This window comes from Melozone crissalis, unplaced genomic scaffold (genome assembly GCF_028551555.1).
Source record: "Melozone crissalis strain CALT ecotype California unplaced genomic scaffold, PUWL_Pcris_2 ptg000016l_1, whole genome shotgun sequence".
In the NCBI taxonomy this organism is placed as follows: Eukaryota; Metazoa; Chordata; class Aves; order Passeriformes; family Passerellidae; genus Melozone; species Melozone crissalis.
The window spans coordinates 28,402,248-28,429,730 of NW_026535794.1; the positions used below are offsets into that span (position 1 = coordinate 28,402,248).

The 27,483-nt window shown below is 40.1% G+C and overlaps 1 protein-coding gene across 3 annotated transcripts in view; it reads left to right on the forward strand.

The window, feature by feature from the left end:
• Nucleotides 1-27,483, forward strand: part of SCIN (scinderin) — a 68,339-nt gene that overhangs the window by 31,777 nt on the left and 9,079 nt on the right. For all 3 annotated transcript variants that reach the window (XM_054273350.1, XM_054273349.1, XM_054273348.1), the window contains 7 exons: nucleotides 6,208-6,357; nucleotides 21,428-21,520; nucleotides 23,176-23,308; nucleotides 24,953-25,041; nucleotides 25,241-25,456; nucleotides 26,471-26,592; nucleotides 26,776-26,866. In XM_054273350.1, coding sequence (XP_054129325.1) covers nucleotides 6,208-6,357; nucleotides 21,428-21,520; nucleotides 23,176-23,308; nucleotides 24,953-25,041; nucleotides 25,241-25,456; nucleotides 26,471-26,592; nucleotides 26,776-26,866 — 894 coding nt within the window. The remainder of the gene's footprint in view (nucleotides 1-6,207; nucleotides 6,358-21,427; nucleotides 21,521-23,175; nucleotides 23,309-24,952; nucleotides 25,042-25,240; nucleotides 25,457-26,470; nucleotides 26,593-26,775; nucleotides 26,867-27,483) is intronic.

A 27,483-nucleotide genomic window follows, 5' to 3' on the forward strand; every position in this document is an offset into this window, starting at 1 on the left:
CTGAAAATTTGTTCCATTTGAGTCAAATGGGACACTCCAAAGACTGGTTACAAAGACATTATTGTAATTTTAGTAGTAATTTTAATTTTTTTTTAGCTCATGGTGGCCTCAGAGGTGTTCTGGCTGAATGAATTTGCAGTTTGTTTTGGATTATCAAAACTTCACAACTTTCAATGGTTCACTGTATTGCAGTTTCAACAAAGTTAGATTTTATGGATAAGTGAAATGTGAGGATTTTTTTTCCTTGCCTGTGTCAAGAATTCAACAGTCAAGAAAGAAGTATAAAAAGGAAGAATTTAAGGAGAAAAATGCATTCAGCAGCCTATATTAATCTAGTTGAATCCAAACATTCTTAATACGTACATATTGTTAGTTCCTTAAAAATCCTGATGTCAGTAAACTGACAAAAACACTGCATTACAGTTATTTTTGTTCAGTTATTTTCCCCACCATGTAGATTTTGTTTTCTTGATTTAGGACTTTTCTGTACTTAAAAAAAAAAAAAAAAAAAAAAAACCAAAAACATAAACAAAAAGCTTCACACTCTTTCTTTAGGGCTCTCTGTTTTATTTCCAAAACCTTGGTGTTTGAAATACAAATACCAACGTAATATGCCAGTGTTTTACAGATTCTTAGAATTAAAGGCATTAGATGTATTTCTGTTGCTTGCAGTTCATATATTTACTTTTTTCCCCACTTTATTTATGTTTTGTATTGGCATTTCTTCTTTGAACATATTAAGTTTAATTACAGAACTGGAGTTTTAACAAGCTGAAAGGAACTCATGCCTTATCAGAGCAGCTGTTCACTAATGACTGTGGAGAGTCTCAGCTGAGTGCCTGCCCATTATTCTGACAGTAGCATGATAAGATGTGTCCAAAGCTTTGCCAATATTCATGTGTGTTTCATCTGCCTCTAGCATTGCTGGGCTTTTTTTTTCTGCTTCCTTCAGGAGGTGAGTACTTCAGAGTGCTGGCTCTTTTGGGGATTCCTACATCACAGCTCTTCTCCTCCTGACCCACCCATCCTTACAAGCCTCATCAGCCTTTCTTCCCATGTGGGCAAAGGTGGATGGGTTTAAGGTGTTTCAGGGCCTCCAAAAAAAGAATAGAGGCATGCCAGCTTGTGATGCTTTGCTTAAGTTCTTTTCTAATGAAAATTTAAAGTTTATTTCAATATTTTAAGGTTTACGAGACTTTAACATTTCACTGTTATTTTCTACCTAAATGAAGGTTTCACCACAAATTATTTCTAATTAGAGTTTTGAAACCAGTTTAATTTGTTTAGCTTTTTATTATCTCTTCATGTAAGAGAATGCAAATCAGCAATTACAGTAGAGGCTTGTAAATTAGGATCTTTCAAGAGACATACAGGTTTGAAATGCATGTTTAGGGCATGCTTGACTAGAGAAAAACTTTATGGATTTTTTAAAAAATTAAAATTACTAGTAAAATTACAATAGTGTCTTTGTAACCAGTCTTTGGAGTGTCCCATTTGACTCAAATGGAACAAATTTTCAGACTAAAAATAAGTCAGATATAGCCGAGTCATGCACTTGGTACATTCATTTCTCCTCTCCAACCTGTTTTGCTAGCATGCACTAGGAATAGCTTTTGCTATACCACGATGGATTAAGGGGTCAATACCAGGATAATCTTAATTCTTAACAACAGCAGCTCAAGCAGCAAAACATCTGGATTTCCTACAACATCAGGGAGGAAACTAACTTAACTGAATCCTTGTGGATACATGTGTGTCCAGCCCACCTGAAGCCTAAACACTGATCTCTGGTTCAGCTCCTTTTCTGTGTACGGGTGGGGGTGAGGGGAAACTTTCCAGTCCATAGAGTATGATGAACTTTAAGATTCTTTGCTTTTCCTGTCATTGTCCTGGCTAAGATCCACAGAAATGGCCACAAGAGATCTAGAAAAGAAAGTGTATTTTCATGTCCCTCCAGACTAAGGAGGCTGCTGTTGAATACAGAGGCGGCTATGTGTTGGAATGGAAAAAATTGGTTTTTATGTCACTTCTGAAATAAGTAATTTTTTTGTTTGTTTGTTTTTCCTTCTCTTACTCTGCATGCCATTTGGGGCTGGAGCGGGAAACAGATGTACTTTCACAGTCCCCCTCCATGCAGGGAAAAGTGCCAAGTGCTCTTGCTCAGGGTTCCACATGAGCCATGCACAGTCATCCTGACGCACAGCCTCTGTGTAGAAGCTAAATGTTTTAATGTGCTGTAGAAACCTCATGTGACTTGCACAAGGTCACTCTGCAGGCCAGAAGCTATTTGGAGTAAGAGCAGTGAATTGTGGCACTCTGTGGGTGGGAGACCAAACTGTTTCCCCAAAATGTGCAGTTGAGGGGAGGGCTCATTCTGACCACAGTGTGCATGGCACAGACCCAGCTTGCCTTCCCAACCTCACTCAGGAGCTCTAGGGTGGTCACTGCTGTTCTTTGTAACATATTTCATTATAAGGTTATATTCATTAAAATGTTGCTCATTATGTTATATTTATTCAATGTTACTCAATGTATTATATTCATTAAAATGTTAGTTTCATTACAAAATTATACATTATGATGTTTTCTCATCCTCAGCTCTTAATTGTCTCACCATGATAACTTTTGATATCAACATACATTAATATAGTGTGTCTCTCTCAGAATTCTGTTTAAGAGGTTTAAAAAAGTAAATACTACTAGTGCAAACTTCTGAAAATAAACTGGGTTTGGCACAGGAATTAGTGATGAATGAAGCTCTTTTATTTTGAGGGGAGTGAACACTTGAAGTCTGTTTTCATTTTAATGGAAACATTTTTTGTCAACCTGCCAATGCCAAATAAAGTTAGCAAAACAAACCTAAAAATAGTGAAGGTGTAGTACAGCTAGGAAATTCTGAAAGTAGTGAGTGAGCTGAAGCTTAATACCATATTTTGCCCCTGGCTGAGCATTTTATATGTCTAAAAAATAAATTCATGAATAACTAAATACAACCCAAATGCTCGATGATTTGTTGAACATGGTTAGATTACTAATTGATTGTATTTCAGGTAAATTCAGATCTAAATATTAGCCTTCTCAAGAAGTGGCTTTAACTTCTAAAACCCTTCTCCTGGTTTTAAATTGTTGAAAAACTGAATCTGCCTAGAGGTTGAAATGGGTAAGTTACATCAGGAAGGCAAACTTGTAGATATTCAGCCTCTCTGCTGAGAGGCCTCAAAATTAGATACATTGAAAATGAGATTGTTTGAGTTCAGAAGAGAAAATTAATTAAATCCAAGCTCCTGAAAGCTTCTAGCACTGAATGCTTAAGATATTTTAGTGATCATAGTAAATACATTCCATATTATGTATTTTGGGACATTTTCATGGCCTGTGGCTGCTCATGTCCTTCTATTTGATTATACAGTACATGAAGTTTAACTTTCAGGCTTTTCATAAAAAATAGTGTCTTTATTCTCTAGTGCTAAAAAGAAGCAGATTATTTTTTCTTTAGCTTTTAAAATCAGTATTTTTCAAATAACCATGTAAAATGGAGCTTGTGAATCTCCAGATCAAGAATGTTTTCAGACACTGCTTGTTGATTCAAGTGGTGGTTTATGCACTAGAAGAAAACCTGGAACACGGAACATTATTTTTAAGGAAAATAATGAAGCCTGCAAATTTAAAAATCTGAAATCCATAACTGTAGATTTTTAAAGGTCCTTCTACTTCCTCAGGTTTATTTGAAGCCTAGAGCCTGTGGACTGTAGGAGAGCTCATTTTGGTCACTTGCTGGCTGAAGGCAGACAGGGAGAATAAACTGTGATTGTGGAGTAACTTGGGTGCAGTGTGGCCTTTAGGAGAGGCTAAGAAAAGAAAATGTGAATTTATTGTCCAAGAAGTCAAGGTCTTTGTAATTTGCAGTGGCAGTTCAAGTCTCACAACATCCTTTGTGGTCAGTGCAGCAAAAATACTCATTTTGTAGATGCAACTACTTGTTTTAGGTTCCATCGCCAGTTACCAAAAAACCAAGAGAAGGCCAATGGGTACAACTGAAGCTGCACTTCCAACCTCTCTGAATGAGCAATCTCCACCAATTGCCACATCAGCACTGAGATAAGGCAATAGCTGCCTTGCCTCTTTCCCTATTTCCTATGGGAAATAAAGAATTCCTATTTCAAATAAGCTCAATTAGTGGGATATAGGCCAAGATGAGAATGATGCTGAGGAGTCTGTGTTGTGGAAAGTCTCCATGAATTTGGTAGGAAAGGGCTGAAGCAGTGCCTGGAAATAACAAATGTATTAAAAATCTGCTCAGATTGACACATTTTACTTTCTGCACATTCAGTTCTTTAGAAAATTATTTCCCTGAGTATGAACAGAGATTTTGTTTTCCTGGGGAAATGTAGAAAGTTGGATTTAATATCAGGTCCAGATCTGACAGACCTAGGTCACCACATTCTGGATGCTTGGTAAACTGACAGCATTTAAATGAGAACATAGAAGCAGTTTTTTAATTAAAGCCTACAGTGAGGTTGTTAAAGGCAAGTTGAAAACCTCACAGCTTTCATTGCATAACATCTGCAAGTTGAAAGGGATAGAGTTCTGTGGTGCAATCCTGACAAAGCTTAAATCTTTGTCTTTGAAGAGATGGTTTTCAAGGGGGGAAGAGGGGTTGGAAGGGAACAGTGAGATCACTGAGATCTCACTGTGGGGGATTTTTGTGTCCATACTGGTGAGAAGTAACTGTTGGAAGTCACTAGCTCTGTTTTGTATGCAGATGCCATGAATGTCAGCTGCCTTATAAAAATTTGCATCTGCTAGTACTGAGAACCTGTGCTTCATCCCTCATTTGTCTCAGTCCACCCTTTCAGGTACTGTTAAAGACCAACAGTGGTCAGCAGAAATAACTTGATTTTTTTTTTTATTAAGTAGATTTTCATCTGAAATCTTAAGTTTTATACAGTTGTGTATGCAACATAGAACTAAGCCCAAGTAATTTATTCAGTGAGAGCTCTGATTAAAATTTGCATTGCAGATGAACACAAACCAGTTGAACCTAATTAAAACTGAAAAAGACTGTGTACCTTTATTGCTGTACTATTTGAACTATTTGCCAGAATCATGTGAAGAATCAAATTACCTTCCAGGAGAAGGTGTGGGAACTAACTAGCCAAAATGAGTAATTTCCTTGGACTTGCTCCTTTCAGCCCAGCCTCTAGCCTCCCTGCAGCTTATGTTATGCCTTTCATTAGTAATTTTCATCAAGACCAAAATCTGAATTCTTTATTCTGAAATGCTTCAAGTTTTGGCAATCCCTATTATTCATCCAGAACTTGGAGCATTTCAGAATAAAGAATTTAGATTTCTGATTTTAGATTCTGGCTGAATCAGGTGACCTGTCTTAGGCTGGTTCTGGTGTCTCACTTTCCTGAGAGGTGCCCTGGGAACATGCTGCATTCTGCAAAAGGTCAGCAAATAAAATCTGGATTGAAAGATCTAACTGTACTTTAGTAATACATTGTTTTTTATGTTATTTTTACAATCTGGATCTTCCTTGAGATTTTGAAATGAATTTGTTTCTTGACACAGGTGAGTACCAGCACTGCTGAAGTACCATAGAAGAGGAACTGACATGTATAAAATTTGTAGTCACAAATTTAGGAGTTCCTGGTTCTTTAATTAGCTAAAGCTCTATATGTAATTGGGATAAAACTCTGTCAAACCAAAACTCTGACTATTCTGAGCTCTAGTGATCTCCTAGTTATGTGGAAGCTGAATTATATTGTGTAAATATCTTGCATATTACAGAATCACAGAATAAAATAGGTTGGAAAAGACCTCTGAGATCAGTGTGTACAACCTTTGACTGAACACCACCACAGCACTAAATGCCACATCCTGTCTTTTCTTAAACACCTCCAGGGGTGTGACTCCACCACCTCCCTGGGCAACCCATTTCAGTGTTTATTCACCCTTGCCGTGAAGAAATTTCTTCTAATATCCAACCTCAGTCTCTCCTGGTGCACTTGAAGACTATGTCATAGATACTACAAATATCTATGTGATTGAGCAGCTCTCTTCTAGAAAGTGCTTCTGAAAGATGTAGATTCACTGATGTTCTGGTGATTTAGATCCAGTAGGATAATTATTAATGAAATTTATTCCATAATTTTGCTGTGTTGAATCCTATTGCTAAAGTGTGTGTTCTTTTCATTATTTCAGGAGATCTATCAGTGGTGTGGCTCATCATGCAATAAGTATGAGAGGCTGAAGGCCACACAGGTTGCTGTTGGCATTCGGGACAACGAGCGGAATGGAAGGTCCAAATTAATTACTGTGGAAGAAGGGAGTGAGCCAGAGCACCTCATAGAGGTACTGTAATGTGCAAACTTGTTGATGACGTAGCTGTGAATAAAAAGTTTTGCACCTCAGGAACTAAATCAGATCAGGCTGATGCTAGGAAGACAGATAAACAGTAGAGTAGGCCAGTCTATACCTTTTCCTTCCTTCATTACCCAGGCAGTATTAAGTTAATTGGGCATTACAGTCTAAGATAATTAATCATCTGAGAACACTTTTGCAAGAATAAATGTTTGCTTTATTGAGTTAGCTGTACAGTGACTGAATTAACACCATGCCTCATACCAGAGCATGCCATCAGCTCTGTGTGAGGAAGGAGCATCCATCTGGGACAGCACCAAACAAAGAAAGACACAGAATTACTGTGTGTAGAAAGTAAAAGAATGTGGCAAATTGCATATTGATTTGGCTGGGGGCCAAGCACACTGCTTTGCATACTTCTGCTTCTATTTCAAGACCATATGCACCTAGTCTCTAGTAACCCCAGCGAGCCCCTTCTTCATAAGTTAAGGGAGTCTAACAATTTACTTAAAATACCCAGATTCCAGATGTCATAACTGAACTGATCAAAGCAGAGTGGAAGAAAAATTCCCAATATATGGATTTTTCAGATCTCTAAAAGTTAACAAACACTCATGTGTTGCTACAGGTGGCCTACTAATTAAAGCAGTGGCACTTGGCATTTGTGTCCTAAATTAAGCTTCTCCCATTCATTCTCTAAAGAGGAGGAAGAGGGAAGCAGGGTCACAAAGCAGTACTTCAATAAAATGGAATATGTACAGCTAGGATATTGACTTGTACTCCATACTAAGTTCAGGAAGTAAAGCTAATGGTGCATGCAGGAGTGCAATTATTTTTTGTGGTGCTTTCATTCACTGTGGTCATATGCAGCATGACTAGTCACTGCCTGAGAGCAAAGCAGCTGCTGAGCCACCAGCCCGTGGCCGTGCTTGCTGTGGGGACACCTTTGGGTGGGCTGTCCATATCCTTGCAAAGACCTTTTCTGCTGTGGCTGTGTTCAGAAGAAGGAGAGGTGGCACCCAGTGTAGTGGAGATTTTTGAAGAGGGAAAAAACCCAAGCAAACAATGCTCTGGTTTACTTCCTTGTACAGACTTTCCACACTGGCTCTGATGTGGCACATATTTTACATGTAAAACTCTTTTGAAAAGAGCACAGATTGACAATTAGAGAGCAACCTCCTGCTCCTGATTTGAGTCACAGCATTGGGTTGCATCCTGCTGCAGCTGTGGCTGGGTGGCTCTGGGACCCTGCCCCTGGCCACAGCTGCTGCTGCCAGGCCCATCCTGGGGTTGCCTCTGGAGGCTCTGAATGGAGCTTCTGGTATGCTCATGTGAGTGGGAGCACTGATCAGAGCAGCTCCCCTTGATCCTTGCATGGGGCAGGTGCAGAGAAGTTGGACTTTTGTGCTACCCCAGTGAGGACATGGGCCAGCTGCAGGCTGCCTCCCTGCCCTCCCCCTCCATAGGCTCTGAGGGGAATGCTGCCCCTTGCCCCTCATCTCTTTGCCAGGCTTCCATTTGTGTGGCACTGTTGTTTTGTAGCAACCTCAACACATGATTGAGAGCAGGAAAACACCAAGGTGGCGTTTTGATCCTGTAGTGCACTGTTACTGTATCAGGGCATAAATTCTTTCTTCACTTGCACAGCAGTGTATGAAAGAAGTTTCTGCTTTTGTTTTAGGATTCTGAATATGGAGGGCACAGAAATGGGTAGTTCAAGGCAATTAGATTAACTGCTTTTATTGCTGCCCCTGTGATGAGTCCAGTTTGAGTGAGTGTGTCTGCAGTCAGGGCTTATTTTCTGTTCTGCGTCGTGCTATCCTTGCTTTTGTAAGTGCTGCTTCCATAATGGGGTCTGCAGCTCAGCTGTGGCTGTCCCAATCCACTCTGAAATGTGCTACTAATAAATCAGGAGGGTAGTTAACCTCACAAACATCTAAAATGTATCAATCCTTGTTTCTGCTCAAACTGTTTCCATTTTCTGGTACTCTTTGTTTGGATTTCTCCTTCCTTCCACAAAATTGTCTCTTAACTTGCTGTTACACTTTCCCAGGCTAACTGCTGTTGAGCTAACATTGTGTTTGTTTCTTCCCTCCACATCAGGAAGGGTGGATTTTTGGCATCTCCAGCTTTCTTAGAAAAGCTTGATTTATTTTCTAGGGAAAAGAATTACATACTTTAAATATTTGTTTTGTCATCCAGTATGCCACTGAAATCAGAAGATTTCCTAAAATTATCTCCTCTGACAAATGTCAGAATGAGTCTCCTTCCTGTGAGCTAGAAATCTGCTTCCATATCAGTGGCCAAACTTGCTCATGCAGTGGCACTAGATGCTTCAGGCAGGGGCTGACATACCCACCACGAGTACCAGCAGAAAGAGCCAATTCTGATCCCATTCCTGCTCCATAAGCACAGAGTTGTGACTCCCTACAGAAATGCAAAACTTCTGTGCCTGCACCCCACCTCAGAGGCATGACACAGGCTGGCTGAACTGACCCTGTCACGCTTCTGTCCTGCTCTAGGATTAGCAGAGGCAGCAGTGCTGTGATGAGGAGGTGTTTCCTGGCCTGCCCACTGTCCTGCTGGGCGCTGTGGTGCTGTGAGTGAGATGAACTTGTCTGATGAGGGCAAGTACTGCTCCCAGCTACCATTTTGAGCAATGGGAAGAGGCTGCACTGCTCGAATTTGCTCATGGGAGAGAACTGTCTGGAGCTGCTGCGGGACTGGATGAATTGCTGTGGCAGACCAGCAAGACACAGCTCGTTCACCCTGGGAAAGGGGCATTGCTAGAAGCTGGGCATGTGAGTAGTTTTGACAGCAGCAAGCCCCTATTCATCTGCCACCACAGGCCACACAGTGACCATCCTGTGCTTGCACTCTAGAAACACAGCAGGTCTGGGAAGCTCAGACTTGCAGTGGATGTGCAGAACTTCTCAGAAGATGCTTCAGGGATCACTGGAACTCTGACTGTGGAGACAAGGCCGAAGATTTCTGTGCACATCAGAGATATTTGTTATCTGGCTTCACCTCCATGTTTGGAGGGTGAAGCCAGATACATAAATCTGGCTTTAGGTGCTGGGTTTAGGTGAGGTAGTGACTGGCAGGTTTAAAGAAGCAGTGTTGTATTGGGTTGCTACCCTGGAAAATTAAAAGAGAAAGAGACCACCTTAGACAAATTGCTGCTGTTACTGTGATTGGTCACCAGTCTCAACAGAAGATTAAAAAAAATCACCAGATGCCAACTCTGCTCTGATTTTCACATGTAAACAGCTGAATAGTTACCCGTTCTGCTGAATCTTACGCTTGAATGTTTGAATAGTGTTTCAGGAATTTTTTTGACCTTCATGGAACCAGTCCAAAAACAGATCTTAGCAATGCATGACACAATTTGGTAGCTGCTGCCTGTGCTGACACTAATATTTATCCTTCTCACTGCTTGCAGTGGTAAGCAGAGGTCTCACAGCACTGCTTTTAGTTGCCCAAGAGGTCACTGAGGACTGAGAGCGGCCAAAGTAATTGGCAGCCATGCTCAGGACAGGCAATTTTCTTCTTCTAGTTGGAATCTCTGCTCTAATTTTGAAGAGAGGAGAAAATTGGAGAAGCTGTATTTTAAAGTTTCCCATAATCTTGTTATTTAATATTGTGGTGTAATGGCAAACTAGAAAACAAGGAATCAGAAATTAGTGTATTTGTGAAGATGTCTAATCAGCCAGCAAGCTGAAGGTGCTTGCAGTAATGCAGGAAGCATAGAAACATTCAGTTCTGAGTCACTCAAGGGAAAGATGCAAAGCATCCAATCCTCCATTTGTTGTGCAGCAATCCCTCGATCTGGTACCATAACTCTAGAGATGAAGTAGAAGGGAGGAGAAAGTATTAATATATCAGTTTTCCTCTATTTGTGTAATTTGAAATATTAGGCACCCTAAAATATGTTTATGTTGATCGTACTTTCTGTCTACATGGACTCATCTCCCTGTGGTTCATTTCAAGTGTGTTGGGCAGCTGTGTCAGCCTGCAGGGTATGAGAGCCAATGAAAAAGTAGGATAGACTGAGTTCTACCTAAACTAAGTGTCAAGCCTGCATCTGCCCCCTCTACTTAATATGTCATGTTCAGCTAACACTTTTCAAGATGCTTCTGTTTTCTCTGAGCCTGTCTGATTCATAGAATTTACTGTTCCCTTACACATGACTCCCTTAAAACTGCAACTCTTGGTACTATATGATTGCTGTGGGTTTTGCTGCTGAGATGTTTTGTTGTGGTTTTGTAAAGGTTGTTGATTTTCATGATTGAAAAAAATGAAACCTGAAAAATATGACAGCTGAGGTTCAAAACCACAAGAAAATGAATCATCTTGTTAGTATGCATCTTTGGAATCACTCCTCTGCCTTTAAACATGAAGGTCTGCCACTTTTATTTACTCAGCATTTGCAGTTGTCACGTGCCTGTTTTTGTGAGCATTCTAGAGCCCTCACAACAGGTGGGTCCAAACCTCTCGTAAAATACTTGTGTAAAGATTCAGCTGGTGTAAATACCGAGCAACAGGGAGAAGCTCTTCCTCCTTGCTGGGAAAGCAGCCTTTCTCCTCCCTGCTCTTTCTTTAAAGCCCCTAAGCAATGATTAATCGTGAGAATTGCTGAGTGCAATTGTATCCAGTGACGATTGTTTTTGCCTGTGGTGTGAATAAATACTACAGGTGAATGATGTGATCATGTTACAGCCAGTCACACCTTCCTACCTTTGTAGCTGGGAAGGGACTGGCAGCACTATTCAGTGCTAACTCAGCCCTGTGGAGAGAATCCCAAGAGCCCAGACAATAAAGAGATTGCATTGCAAATGCAAGTTACAGAGGCTCTAGACTCTAAAGACCCAAATAATGCAAACATGTTGAAAACCTGAAGTTCCAGTAACCCTTAAATTAATTGGATAGATGTCTGCCCATATAGGGAGAAAAGCAGGATCACTTCTTCCTTTCTTATTAAATTCAAGCCCCTAAAAATTATTTTTTATAAACCAAAGATCATTTCTAAGGACAGCATGGAGCACAGTGAGGTAGCGCTGGGGAAAAAAGTGATGCTTGCCTTGACATGTGGTGGGTGTGAGAGTGCCAGGACCTGTTGCTCTGAAGGAGCTGTGCAGGTTCCTGCAGTCCCTGGCCCTGGCACATGGATCTTTACGTAAGGCTGGAAGAGCAGCATGTGCCCCACTGGGGAAGGTACTGCTTTGGTGCCTGCTCCTTCCCCAGAGCCAGCAGGAGCAGGATCTGTCATCACAGCTCTGCAAAAGCAAAAACTGCTCTTGCCACTCTCAACATTTGTGTTCCTTCTTGTTCCCTTGCTTTTGGTTGTATTTGGTGGACTTGAGTCATGCTAAGGGGAGGTTTGTTTGTTTTGTATACAGAGGAGTGAAGGAGCAGTGGGATGGATGGTGCAAGAGGAGGAAGAGGGATAACTTTTTAGAATAATATTCTATTCTAACTTTTTGTGGACTACAAACTCCAGGCATTTGTTAGGGATTAAACAATTGTTTCATTGTGTAGCTTGTACACAGTTTTAATCAAATGCTCATGAGCTCTGAATGCATGTAACTGTCAGGGCCCAGCCTGACCTGTTCACAACCAAAAAAAAATGCCCAATATGAAAAGTAATGAAGCCCCATCTATGGCTTTGGAAATAGGTAAAGCAAAGTTGCCTGTTATCATCTAAATTGAGACAGCTGGAAAAAAATAGACATTATTCTAAGGAATTTTGTGAAATAAATACAAGAAATGAATTTCAGTCCCAGGGTAGAGGCAGTATTGAACAGTCATGTACAAAGGAAAATGAATGCACTGAGAGAGGGGTGAGGACAGTGGAAGTTGTACCAGACCCCAGTGCCAAGGCTCAGTAACAGAGGCAAGTCCAACTACATTTTCCTGAGAATACAAAGACTTAAGAAAGCTAATGCACAGGAAATAGCAGAACTACTAGCTGTAGTTCCTATTAGTAGTTGCATTGGCTACTCAAATGAACAGACAGCTTTCTCAGGCTGCTTTGAAACTATGGGTCAAATTTACCCCTCAGGAACACAAATATGCTGCTTCACTGGAGTGATTTTGGGCATAGGTAGGTGCCAGCAAGAATTTGGGTCCTGTCAGTTTGATCAGTTTGTTGGATACAACCCAAAATAGTCCAGGGGAATAAACCTGCAGGGGTAAAAATCTTACACATGACTGTGCACCTCTCATAGCAACACCTGCTCAGTGTGAGGAGTGGCAGTTTACCAAGCATTCCAGTGTTTAATTAAGCTTTATGATGGGCTGTGAAAGTGGGTACGAAGTGCAAACCCCTTGCCCTTCAGGGTGCCAGTTTCAAACTGTCAGAACCAGGAGTTCTGTGTTCTTTACAGCAATGGAGCCTGTCTCCTTCATTAAGGACAGTCCCTTTCCTTGATACAAATTTGCATTTAAATGACTAAATCACATGACTCATACTCAGACAAAACTTGCATGGCCTGGATTCCAGTACAGCTTAGCTGCTTTGGACCAGCTGAGCATTTGGCCCAGCGTTTTTCCCAGATCCATGTAGAATATCAAGAGGGGTTTGGCCAGAGAATGGCAGAGGCTGGTAAGGAGAATCTTCCTAAATGTTGGGAGTTGCCCATAATATTCCTCAAGCTGCAGTTTTCAGTCTTGGCTGCCTGAAGCCAGGTACTTAAATGACAGAGAACTGAATAGGAGCTGCAGATGGCAAACACATCTGTAAGCCAGGCTTCTAAGTCTCTAAATACGGATTTCAGTGCCTGCATTAGAAGTTTAATTTCAGAAAAGAAAATATTCAGGTGTATCATACTGCATGGCATGAGCTAAATTCTTTATGAACAGCTCTACTAGCAGGTAGTTGAAAACCTAATTTTTTACACTAGGAAAGTTGCTTCCAAACTAGGTATTCTAGGGAATTCCTAAAATCCTAATGATTTCCTGGAAGTGCTTATGATCAAATGTGTCTCATTTGCATTCTTGTGGGTGAGAAAACCACTCATCTTTGTTATGTTTCCTTCTTTAGCAGCTGTAGCTCGCAGGCCTACCACATAAATCAATTATAATCTTATAATTACATGTTAGAATATGAATAGAGTTTGTAATGGCTTTTTTTCCTTTCTGTGCTATACTATCAAGAAATCTCTTGGTGAAAAAGTACTATAATTTTCACTTATTAAATGAGCATAATTAAGAGAAGGCCAAAGACAAGAGATGTTAGCACTTATCTCCACATGGGATTGTTAGCTCTTATTTCAAGGGACTTCCTTGCAACAGGGGAATTTCATGGAGAAGACCTGAAAGAGTAGATTGGTAGATTTCCTTTGCTGTATAAAAAGCTCTGAGATAGTTTCTTCCTGGGATCCTGCATCTCCCTAACAGAAATGCACTTGAAGGGGTATTTTTTTTTTTAATTTATTTTTTGGTCTCCTCCCAGCCCCTTGCAGAGCAGCTGGGATCTGTGTGCAAGGCTGCCTTTGAATTTTCCTTAGTGAAAGTTCTGTAGTGCAGGAAGGGCTTAGGGAGAAAAACTTTGCAGGTTGTTTTGTTGGGTTTTTTTAAAAGAGCTCCACATGTGCACAGATTGCTGTTTCCTGCCCAGGCCACGTAAAACTGGAATAAGAATTCTCTCTTTGGGCCAAAGTGAAGCACAGCTGTATGGAAGAAAGCATCCCATGTGTTGGGGGATCAGTTCATTATTTTCACCACCACAGTGTGTGATGCTGAGGAAATCTGTAAATATAATTATTGCAGGTACCACAGAACAAGCTGTTAGGGCCAGGTCTTCTGCTTACACAACTGCTTATGGCTGTGATACAGTCTGGCTTTACCTTTAAAAATAAAAGGTAGGTAAATTAAGATTTAAATACTGCAGTAATGAGTGCTGCAGCTTCTAGTGCTGAAGAACTGTAAATCATAGCTGAACATTTTGGCTCCTTTACACAGAATTTTAGGATGTGTAGGAACTTAAAGACATAAATCAGTTAGTGAAGGGCTCCTGAACTAGCAGGAGGAAATTATTTTCAAAGAGCTAAGCAGGATATATCTCCTAGACAACCAGGTGAAAGGAACATTCTTGCTCTCTCTGTGCTAATAAATATTTAATTTATTTCAAGCATCAGCAGGAGTCATTAGAGAATATCTGTCAAAATACTCTCTGAATTGCTTTCTTAAACATTTGAGTCCAGTCTGTGCTCTGTCTTGGACCAAAGAGTTTGGTGTCATACCAGGGAGGATGCCCTGGCATATCTGGTCTGCTTGCTGCATAGGGCTGGAAATGCTGAGCTTGTGAATACAACCAGCATTGCACTCCAATATTCCAATGCCCTGAGTGGCTTTTCCCACCTTCCCCTCTCATGGTGTAAGTGCTGAAATGCCTTTCTGCAGCTCCTCTGCTCACCCTGATGTGTCACAGCTGCTGTGCATCCCCTGGGAACACTGATTTCCATGCAGGGTCTCTGCCTGCCAGTCGTGGGCTGCTGCCTCCAGCTCCAGCTTCATGGAGTGCTTGCCACACTCCTTTTTCACTCCCATATTGGTATGGTCCAGCCACAGCCTTGGGACCAGCTGCAAAACTGGAGGCACTTAAAGAATGAAAAGCTGGGAGTGTTGTGGATTTTGTCAGATAAATGTTCTTTATGGCTGAGACTCCCTGTTGGCATTAGTTACTGATTTATTTCATTATTACCCAACACATAAGCATGCACTGTCACGTAGCACATAAGATATTTTATCCACAAGGCCTTCAAAGAGATCTGCAAAGCTGCAAAGGCTTCAGTGTGTACCTCAATTTATGAGGTAAATAAAGCAGAAAAAATGGGCAGCTCAAGTACACGTGTGAGTGTCTGCAGGCTTTGGGTCCCATATTTAATGCTACTTATGGTATCAGGATGATGTTAACAAAGCAGTGAGATTAAAAATTTAGGTAGAAAGAATTAGTATAAATGCAAAAAGATGTAGAAGTGATTGACTAGATTATTTTTAATTATGCTGCAGGTAGGCAGGTGCTGAACAGCTCAATTTTCTGTGTTCATTCAGCAGCAGTGATGCTTGGAAAAAGACTGCTGCATTTCACAGTTACTGCCTTTCACCCTCCTGGTTTCTTTTGGCATGGGATCACTGTTCATCTTGGAGGCATCCTAAAAGCCAGATATTTGAAGATAATGTAGGCTGGGGGTTTCCTCATTTCATGCACGCCCATTCTTCAGATAAATAACTAGCTTAGGTACTGCCAGCTGTGCAGTCCCAGCAGGACAGAAAGCAGCCTGTTTTACCTTGCAGTCAAACTATCAAAAAAAAAAAAAAAATCAAATTTTTACTCTCAAGACTGATCTAGACACCTTTTTGTGAACATGTTATCCATGGCCAGTTTCACAGAACAGACAATTAATGTTAGAATATTCTTATCATGTGAATAAAGACTTTATATTCAAATTATCCCAGACAGATATGCAAAGTTGCAAATATTTTATTAAAAGCTGCCAAAGCCTAATGCTCTATTTTTAGACAGTTAAGCACAGAGCTGTGAAAAAATTATGATTTGCATTTGAAATTCCTGAGACAACAAAAACTGGCTAAAAATGAAGGCCATAATTTATGCATCAAAAGTGCCATGAGCAGCTGATGTGTTTTGCTGTTTAATATCAATCTGAAGTCCCACAGATCAGATTTAGACCTTAATGCCAGAAAGTCCTTTTGATAAATTTCATGGTAAATGCCCAGAAACTAACAGCATGCCAGAACTATTTGTTAACATAAGCCATCCTTTTGTCCACTTCTCAGTGCATTATGGCTGTTTCCATCTTACTTGCAATCTGTGTTCAGGAGGATGGGAGGTTGCCTGCTCAAGGTGAGCATGTAATGAGATCTGTTGCTGGAATTGCTACTGAGAGGCCATTTGAGGCAGAAACCCTGTGAGCAGTTCAGTGAAGGGATAAGTTTTTCCTGTTGGAAATTTTGTAAGACAATGAGTATTTGTTCAAATTGATGGGAAGAGTTCCAGGTTACAATAACCAGTAAAATAATCCTATTTGGTTATTCATTATCTGACAAATATCAAAAGTAATTTTTGTCTGGTCCAGAATATCCTCAGCAGTGGTTGTGCTCTGTCAGACGAACCAGTAATGCGAAACAATTAGAAGTTAAGGTGTGGCTGTTCACTTTAGCAGAGAAGCCCTGAAGCCACCTTTGCCTGATGATCCCCTGTGCTGGTACCCAGGGTCGGCCAGGTGGTTACCAGCCTGCATCATGTTCATCCCTTCCTTTCTCTGATTTTTTTCCTGCTCAAGTACATATTTGAGAGAATACTTATTTCAGAGAGATATTCCTTGTAATATTCTTCTCTGCTTTGAAGGTTAATAAAAATCTAAACCTTTATCTACTAATCAGTTCATTCTGTGTCTGTTTTTCAGACCTGTAGTCCTGCACAGTGGCTTTATTCTCTGTCACAACCTACACGTGTACCTTGAATTTGGGGAGCAGGATATACTTTGCTTGTGTCAAAGCATACAGAAAAGTAAATGATGAGCTATTACCCTGACTCTTTTCCAAAAGTATTAAGTAATAAAATGTCTTTTAGGCAGCTCTAAGCTGTGTCAATTTCTTGCTTTTCTTTCTATTGGTCTTAGCATATAAAGGTGGGAGTTTGAGTGGTTTTTAGATTTGATCTTCGGGATCACAATCACAACAAACAGTTCAGTTTCAGGCCCAGAAACCTAACCCAAAGTGTGTATATGAAGAAGAAAATCAAACATAATGCTAGTGTGCACAGGTTAAACTGTATAAAACTGGTTTTCTTTCTTAATTGACCTTCGCTTGACATGCAGTTCAGGTATTGTTTTCCTAGGTGGATTTTCAGCCTCACTGAACTCCTTAAACTTCTTGCTCCCATTAAATCAATATCAACTATTTTATGATGCAGAGCTGGCTTCTCCAGTTATAAATACCTGCCAAATTTCTTTTAATGACTTTAATTATTTACCTTGTCACGTTCCTTCAAATTAAAAACTTGTTGTCTGTATTTCTTCTGTTCTTTTTTTAAGGGTGGAGTTTCACTTCTGAGTAGAAGCATTGGCTCAGTATTTTGCCCTTATCTCAGGGGGTGCAGATATTTACAGAGAAGAGCTTGTGCACATGCAAATATGGAACAGGTTTTGCAGGCAGGATAAGCTGCATTGCATTTACCACAAGTGAACTTGGGCAATTGTAGAGGAACTGATGTTCTGTTGGTTTGCATAATGGTAGTCTTGTATTAACCTAAGAGTGTCAACACAGAAGTCTAACAGACCTTAAAAACCCCAACATTTTAAGATTAATGCAGACTGACTTCCTGTTATATGCCTTCAGACAAGATCTAAAGCTATGGAGTTAATGAATACTTCTGCTAAAACAATGCTAAGCCCAAAGAATGAAGAAGGTGGGGCATGGATATGCTTTCAGGGCTCCTGATTACTCTTTATATTGTTGTTGCTGATAGTATGATAAACATAATAATAATGATGACTTAAAAAGTGGTTTCAATGTCTTTGTGTCCAACTGTGCATTTATGAGATTTAAGGTTGGAAGTTTGCCAGGATGGTTGGACATCTGGGGAGCAGTGTGCCTAGGCTGTCTTGTGTGTACCCAAGAGAGCATTGCTGTTTCCAGGTGTGTAGGGTGGATTTTTGGGTCTGAGTCCTTGGCATGTTTGTGAGTCAGGGTCTTACACCTCAAATCATGCAGGAGAGCCAGCCTGGGTCTGTCAGTGCACTGGGCCATACAGTGTCACAGCCTGGCTGTGCAGAAGGGATTCTATGAACACAGTCCTGTGTAAATCACTGCCATAGGATTTGTGTGAAACTAAGAGTGTATGTATATAAGCATCAGAAGACCCAGTGTCCTTCAAATGGTCTGTTGGTATAAATAATTTCATTGGGGTACCTTGCTGCAAAGTTTTGGGAGCCTATGACTGCAGTCTCAGCTGGAGTGATTTGTTTTCTTTTTGATCCATCACATGAGAATTATCTGTAAAAAGGGAGGTGCCCCAGAGAGCTACAACTCAGCCAGCAGGTCCTTATGTAAGGATACAACCCAGTTTCAGCATGGCAGTTAGCTGTTGTTTCAATACTGTTGTAATCTTACTGATAAAAATATTAATTTTCGTAACATGCAGACATATGGAGCCATAGCATGGCAGTGTGCCTTAGGAGGAGTAAAGACAACTTCTCTGGAAGGCATTTCTTTGGGAAAGAGCATTATTTTGACATTTTTTCATGCTTTGTGTTTAAGTATAGAATTTTTCCTTTCATGATCTGTCTCATCCTCCAGCCTGTAAGTCAAACCGGCAGCAAATACATGTTGGAAGCTGCATAAACTGTTCCTAGCAATACAGATGTGTACTGACTATATGTATTTCATACAATACCACTTCATATAGTGAGTATATATTTATATGTATGTATGCTACATGTCTTCATAATTGATGCCTTCACAGGTCTTAGGTCATTTAACCCTGTATCATCTTCTGGTTCTGATACCAACACATGCAGATACCACCAGTGATTCAGCTCAAGGCATTTTCTGACAGCTGTGTTGGCTGCACAGCCCTCCTCACAAGTCCTACCTTTTCTTACCTGGTGGTAGGAGAAGCACGTCGTGTCCTTCTTAACAAGCGTCACCACAATGCCAGGATCTACAAGCAACTGTGACTTAAAATGCAGGGGAAGGGGATGCTCTCAAGGCCCTTCTCCATTTGTTTTTGGGCTCTTCTGAGAAAAAGAATTACAGAAATTAATAATTTGTGTTTTCTGTTTGCCTGTGCTGAAGTACAAGGCTAGAGAAGTTAGGCAGAGAAGCTGTCTTTGGCCGGAGAAGCTGCTGTGTAATGAGTTGTGGAGGGGTTTCCCTGGAACCAGAATGTTTCCTGTCTATAACTGCACCTGCACAAAGGGGATTCTAACCCCTCTCCTTGTGGTAGTACGCATGAATTGAGATTTCCTAAGATCAGAGTTTGACTACAATTCTCTATCTACTTCAGAAAAACATTTCTGCATTTGGTTTTAAGACAGCAACAGGTCAGGCCAGCAATCTAACCTGTGCTGGGCCCAAATTTAAAACCCAATTTTTAAATAAAATATAACTGCTTACTTTAATTGCCGCCAGAATGCAGCACCCAGACCTTGCTGTAAATGGAAGCTGCTTCTGTCAAGGTGCCTTCACAAACACCAACAGGCACTATTTGCTTTGGAATATTCAGAATGACACTTGCACAGTTAAAAGAAAAAAAGGGATTTTGTATTCAACATGCATGACTTAAAAAGATGCTGCAAAATAATTGTGGTGCCCCAGGTATTGTATAGGCACAGCAAGGGAAAACACTGACTTTCACTGTGTCAGAAGCCAACATTTTTGTGGGGATTTTTGTGTCTTTTGTTTGTTTGTTTTGGAGGTTTTTTGGGGGTTTGGGGTTTTTTTTTTCTTTTGCTGTAAATGCCTAATTAAACAGTACTAGTGAGTGCAAACTTCTGAGAGTTTTCTTAACAGGATTCTTTTACCTTCTTACTGGTTACTGAAAGTCAAATGTTACAGAACCCTTGAACTTGTTCAGTGTCTGTTCAGGTAAAGATGTATGCTTGTTATTTGGCAGTTTTGTGACCCTGGCATTACAAAGACAGGGAGGGAAACATTTTTAAAAACCTAGTGCCAGTAAACTGCATATGCCCTTCTGTTCTAGCTGTTCACCAGCACAGAGGCACTCTGTTGTGGACATGGAGGCCAGCTTGGCCTATAGAGCAGTAAATCTGCAGCCATGTAGTATAAATTCAGGAAATGCTGACTGAGAGCTACTGAAGAGCTATGGGCAACATCTTTCTTAAACAGGACATTGCTTTCTTGTCTTCAGTGAGTTGCAGATAAAATTTTCTAGCTTAAACTGCAACAAGCACATATGAAAAGGCTATTTTCATTTTATTTTATTTTACTGACTGTACCAGGTAAGAAAACTCCACAGATGGCAGATTTATATTAAATATTTATTCTGTATTGTTTTTCTTTCCAAATTGTTTGCAGCTGTATGCTTTATTGGGCTTCCCTGTTATCAAATATTTACAAGGCTTTTTCCCGTGGCTCCACATTATATTGCACAGCATTTTATACAGATACTGCACAAGTTCACAGGGAGGCTGGCACTGCCCTTGTACTTTATGTTAATATTTAGTCTCTCAGACATATCAATTACTACCTTCACTCTGGGACATAATTTCATAGGAATCCATAATATTCTGTATGTAACCTTTGGATCTGTCCCACATATATGGGTCATTAGGGAAAGATCATCAAGAAAGGGTAACTAGGACTTAATAATGACTACCTGACCTACAATATTCTTGATAAACCTCTGTAAATTTCTTATAGTGATAGTTGTTATAATATTGCCCATAGTGTAAAACTGCCCCAGTAGTTAAAATTGATTTTCTAGTGGTAGAGCAAGAAAATGTTTTTCTTACACCATAAATTATTTTTAAGATCCTAGCTAAATTTTTGCCTTAAAATGGGATTAAGAATCTGTAACTTTTAAGATTAATGAACTCATCATATGATATTTTATATTGCTAATTGAATTACTTTAAAATTTCAGCTAATATATTTTGTCCTGTCAGTTTTAATTTTAGTATTGTTAAACATTTTAAGAGGTATGTCATTCCAAAAATTATAAGATGTGCTTAACAACAGTTCAGAAGTTACTGGGAAGAAAAAAGGAAGACAGACAAGTAAACACACACATAGAATTGGATCACATACACCTTTCTGTGTGTATTTTGTAGTGCATAGACAACCAGCAAATTGACCTGAGGAAAAGACATCATGTAGGTATAAAGTTACTGGAGATCTGACACAGATTTTAAAAACTATCTCTATGTTTGTGTTAGTTATGAGTTTGGTTTTAGATTGCCTTATATATAAAAGTGGTCCCAATTATTTGATTTCTGCAACAATACATTAGTGTACAGATATTTATGCTCTAGCACCTACTCTCTCTCTGCATTGAATTTGTTATTCTCTTATCCAGGTTTTAGGGAACAAGCCAGAGCTTCCTGAGTGTGGTGATGATGATGATGAGCTGGCTGATGTCACAAACAGGAAAAGTGCTAAACTATATATGGTAAGTTGTGTATTTATTTACTTAAAATTAGGTATGCTCAACAGTAGTCATGCTTTTATTCATTCCTTCCTCATAAATGGAGTTCTGGCTTCATTTACAGAACTGCTCTTGTTTCAGTTTATTTGCAGCCAATGGACAAGTTTCTCAAAGGATGTCAATTAAGATAGTCCAGGTAATTTGAGGGGAAAAAATGGATTACATTTCTTTATACTCAAGAAAGAAGTGAAGCATGGCCTATGAACCACGCAGTGCAGGTCAAAGAAGAGTTAACTGCTCTTAAATCATCCTCTCTTCTTAATTTTAACAGGGAGACTTTCAGTAGTCATATATAACTTAAGTTATTCTTAGCAGAGATTAAAAGTTTCTTTACATTCTGTATATCTATAACCTTATTCCTTTCCCCATCATCACTTGAGGAGGATTTGGCTAGCAAGTGGCACACTGACATGTCATTCCCTCTGCAGCTCTGCACCACCACACAGACCACAGGACAGAGCCACCTCTCTCCCTGCCTCTCACATGATTTTTCCACTTCCCACAGGTGTATGTGGGGTTTACAGGAAGCCTGTACAAGGTGATCATTGTTACAAAGCCTCTTGTAGTCATACTTGTCTGTGTGCTGTGTTTAGTTCACATTAATTATTCCTTTCATGCCAAAAGTCTGGTGTATGTTTCTCTTCATAGCAGAGGTTTAAGGGAACAAAAATGGAGAACAAAAGAAGAAGGCCTGCATATATATATATATATGATCAGGAGCATTGAAGTCAAACATAACTAGAGAAGGGAAAGTGATTTTTTGAATCCTGAAAACTCTCTGAAATTTCTATGGATATCTGATAAATTAGTGTAAGTACACAGGTTCTGCTAACAGAGCTCTGTTAGCTGGATTTAAATGTGTTGCAGTACAACAGTGAGTGTCAAAGGCAGGAGACAGGTCTGTGGTGAGCCCTCAAAGTTGGTACGATGATTGATTTTTACTTGTTGTGTGCAGTGGTAATTTCCTCTTTGTACTTCCATAATATAAAACGCAAGATACAATGATGTGTTTAAAATTCATATTTAATTATGAAAGGAAATAAAGACGGATAGAAAAGTAATTACAATAGTAATAATCTATTTTCACTAGTAATAACTGGTCTTTTCAGCTATACAGGAGTGATTTTTAAAAAGTTTTAAAGGTCTACATGAACTTACAGTGGTGGTAGAGGTTACAAAGCAGATTCTGAAACAGGTCATACATTAGTTTCCAATTAAAGAACAGCAGATTATAAATGTAGGTAATTCACCTGTTAGTGTCAGTGTAGGACTATTTTATTATGGTTCCAAATGCTGTTGTTCAGCATGTGCATGTACCTTTGGCTTCAGTGTGAGTTGCTTGGCAGCAGAGACTATTCCAGTGGATGAGAAAAAAGGATTCATTTTAAGAAACTGCGAGGCAAGGATCTAACTCCCTAAAATTAGCACTACATCTCCCTCTATTGGATGTAAAATGAACTGAAACAAAAAATAATAATCATTAGCCTACTTCCCAGCAGTACACAAATTCCATATTGCCAGTTATATAGGAATGGCAGCTGATTTTTATACTAATTTCAGAAATTAATTTGTCTATAAAAGCCAGAGTTGATCTAAATTTGAAATTACTGTTTTCTTAGGTGTCAGATGCGAGTGGATCCATGAAGGTGTCCTTGGTAGCAGAGGAAAACCCCTTCTCTATGGCTATGCTTTTGTCTGAGGAGTGCTTCATTTTGGACAACGGTGCTGCCAGGAAGATCTTTGTGTGGAAAGGTGAGAGGTCACTTGTACTGCACATGCAGAAGCTATGCAGAGATCCCTAAGGAGCTGGCACAACACCCTTGGGACACTAGCAAGAATTTAATACTGGCTGGACACTGTACCCTGCACACAGCCCTTCCCTGCTATGGGCTGTGGACAAGGATTGCTCACTTGTGTAAGGACCTCAAGACCGAGTCTTGTCTAAGAACCCTATTTTTGAAATATTTGTAAGATTGGGTGATGAAATGCTTATCTAAATAACAAGTACAAAGCAAATATAAATAATTCTATGAGTTCTGTATACTGTCATCAAATCTCTATCTTCTGGGACAAAATCTGGACACTGAACATTCCATTTGGATAGGTCACTCCACAGAGCTGTGAAATTGAAAGGTGCGTGTCCAGGGCATAAACTAAAAGCATAAGCTTGCAAATAATTTAATATCTCTTTTTTTCTTGCAAATATTTCTCTGAGGTATCATCAGTTGGCAATTGCTTTGTCTGAATGTTTCCCTGGGGAAGAATACTGCTATTGTGGAATTAGGTCTTGACACCTGGATTGCTGTAGTGCTGCCCTTCAATCCAGTGTTGAGTATTTATTTTTTTTTGTCTGAGGCAGCTTATTAATTATTCTTTGGAATTTTTATTTTGTTTTACCATGTGCAACACTAAATAATTACTTGAGGCGTTTTTCAAGTCTCTCAAGTCAGTCCAGGAGGCATTGTAAGCATTTTGTTTGAAAACATTGGGGAGCATTTTGCTCAGATGGCTTCTGTCTGTCTGTCTGCCCGATGCCCAATTGTCGTTCTATATGACAGCTCCTAGAAGAACCAAGCCAACAGGGTCAGGCATAAAATAAATAAAATATTATTTAGGTATCCTCACTTTGCTATTGCTGGTAAAAATAATGTGTGGAAAACCCCCATTAGGCTGTGAGTCTCCCCCTTGCACGGGAGGCTGCAGCTATCATCTCTGCAGGAAACCTTCAGGCCTAAGCTGAGAAGTGTGAATTACCTCGGTAATGGTCTCCTTCAAAATGGGATACAACTGAATACCTGATCAGAGCACCTGATTAGACTGTGAGTCTTTGGAATGCAGCCCCTGCAGCCTGCTGGGACACAGACCCTGTGGACAGTGTCAATCCCACAGAGGCTTCATCTAACACTGAGCTAGGCTGAACAGTGTTAGGAGCAGTGGATAGGGAAATGGGTAAATTGCAAAACCCAGCCAGACAAAACAGGAGTTTCTTTTACTCTTTTGCACTGCCTGAAGAAGTGGAGGCAGTTCAGCTTTATTGACCATATTGCAGCCCAGCAAAGGAAGTCAGAGAAAAGACCCAGGGTACCTTAAGCCAAGCAGATATTATTAACCAGTTTTTATTTTTGTAGAAACACTAAGTAAAACAAAATGCCCCCTTTTTCTCTCTTTCTGTTTTTTTCCCTTTAAATTAACTGTTTCCAAAGCTATCAAAGTACTGTTTTGGCCATTCAACTTCACAAGGATCTTCTTGCTCATGCTATGTCCAGCATTTGTGTTCATTCAAGACTGAGGGAAGAGCAATGTCAAAGAGAACCTGGCTTGAGGATTGCTTGTTTTTAAAGGTTCTGTGTGCTTATTGCCCTTTCCCATGTACTGTTATCCTTCTGTTTTAATCAGGCAAAAATGCTAACCCTCAGGAGAGAAGAGCTGCCATGAAGAATGCTGAACAATTCATACAGCAGATGAATTATCCTGCCAACACACAGGTGCGATCTATTTGTGGATGTGATACCAGGAGAGCTTGAGCTCTGTTAAACACATTGTTTTTAAGTCATCAGAAAAAATAATTTTAGTGCCTTATAAAACATAAGGGCAATATTTCACATATAATCTAGAAAAATTTCTGTTTGGGTAATTGTGTCAGCTCTGTTTTCCTTCTGTTTCACGTGTCTTCCTTCATTTCAGATTCAAGTCCTTCCCGAAGGAGGTGAAACACCAATGTTCAAACAGTTTTTCAAAGACTGGAAGGATAAAGATCAAAGCAATGGCTTTGGCAAAGTCTATGTCACAGAGAGAGTGGCTAAAATTGAGCAGATTGAATTTGATGCTACCAAGTTACATGAGTCTCCACAAATGGCTGCCCAGCATAACATGGTAGATGATGGTTCAGGGAAAGTAGAGGTAATTTTCATGTTGTAATAAATTTTATCTTATCTAATGTATTCTGCTACTTGTAATGGGCAAAACTGCTACTCTGTGTTTTAATTTTTTTTCTGTTGTTTAGATTAGCACTCTATTAGTGGAATGTTCTTTTGGTGCTTATGAAAGTGATCAAGACAAATCAAACACCAGAAATATTACCCCTTACACAATACCTTGTAAATATTTACTTTAAATAGATTCTTAGTCTAAAGGAGAAACTTCAGGCTTATATCAGCTTGAAATCTGGAATGGGAAGACTTGTGCTTGGAATCAGAAATCCATTCCATGTCTGTATGTCGGTATCCAGTCTGGTTTCTAGAAGAACCTTCTTTGTCCCTAGAGTGTCTCTAAGGTAGAGACAGAAAAAGATGACTGTACAGTCTTTCTAGACCTTTTCATATCCCACTTCAGGACTATCTTTGGACTACACAGGGCTGGCATAGCATTGTATCAACATTGCCTGATGCATGCAAATAACATGTTGGGCTTCTGGAAGAAAAAGAAGGGATGAATACCTACACTCTCATCAGTGTATTATCTAGAAAACGCTCCCACTTGGGATGGTCCATAGGCTTGAGCAGCCAGTTGTTAGCTGAACTGGGCTGTAGTGAATGGAATAGGAAGAAATCTACAAAACACCATGTTGCCTGACTGCAGTGTGCCTCTCCAAAATGATATGTTAGTTTTATGATGGATCATAATGTTGTGCCATGTCATATTGTCACTGTAAGATATTAAGAAAGTTCAGCATGGCATTGTGAAGTGATCATGTGTGAAAAAAGCATCACGACAAAGAGAAGTGTGTTGCAGCCCCTTGTGGATGGTCCTTATTAATTCAGGATGTATTTACCTACTTCATGAATAATCCTCCCTGTATGTGTTCAATAACACTTGGGAACAGGAAGGACGCTGAAGGGATAAGATAGTAACACACTTCGTGAAGAGTCTCAGGATGCAGTTCAGCAATCTGCAGTGCTTTCCCTGTTTCCCCAGATCTGGCGTGTGGAAAGCAGTGGCCGAGTTCCTGTGGGACCTGAGACATATGGGCAGTTCTATGGGGGTGACTGTTACATTATCCTCTACACTTACCCCAGAGGGACGATCATCTACACGTGGTATGTTTGGCTGCCTCTGCACAGACCTGCAGTGTGTGGATATTACTTTATGTTGACTTTATGTCCTTTTGAGTAGAACACATGTAAATGTAAGATTGTTCACTGTGAGTTTGTCTTACAGCACAAGCTCTGGGTTACTTTGAAGCTAAATTTAACCATTGTCTTTCTCCTTGTCTTCCTCAGGCAAGGAGCCCATGCTACAAAAGATGAACTGACTGCTTCTGCATTTCTGACTGTTCAGCTGGATCGGTCATTAAATGATGAGGCTGTGCAGGTTAGTCTCTTGTGGATAAAACCCAGCAGAACATGTGATACATGCAAATTTTGATGAGAATTGAAAGGAGGAGCTAGCATTTAAAGACTGGAAATGCCAATTGTTCAGGTCTGTATCAAGCAAAGTACCATGGGATCCTGTTAAAGTTGCCAGAGATTGCCCGTTTGAATCGTCCTTTCTGTATGCAGTTGTCCAAAAGAACACAGATATGCCAGAACCTAAAACTGCCTTTGCTTTCCTTTGATTTGCACTGTTTTAAAATTAGGTTCCAGTCCTGCCAAGACTCACAGACCCTGTGCATATCTCAGTGCAGACTGAATGATAAGACTGTCCAGGGCAACTCACTCCAAATGGAGTGTGACAAGTCAATAGCCATGGGAGACCTCCCCTGTCTCCTTCTGATTGTGGAGGAAGTTGTGATATTTAGCTCAGACAAGACACCTGACTTTTAGAGGCGTGAAACTGAGAGAACTGAAAGCCACATGAAAGACAGAAGAGGAAATCCTGATGGAATTGTGCAGCAGGGTCTGGCTGTTCCTTGCCTCGTTGAGAAACACAACTTGGGTTTTTCTGTCCCATAGTGCTTGCAGCTCCATGAAAGCAGGATACACATCCTC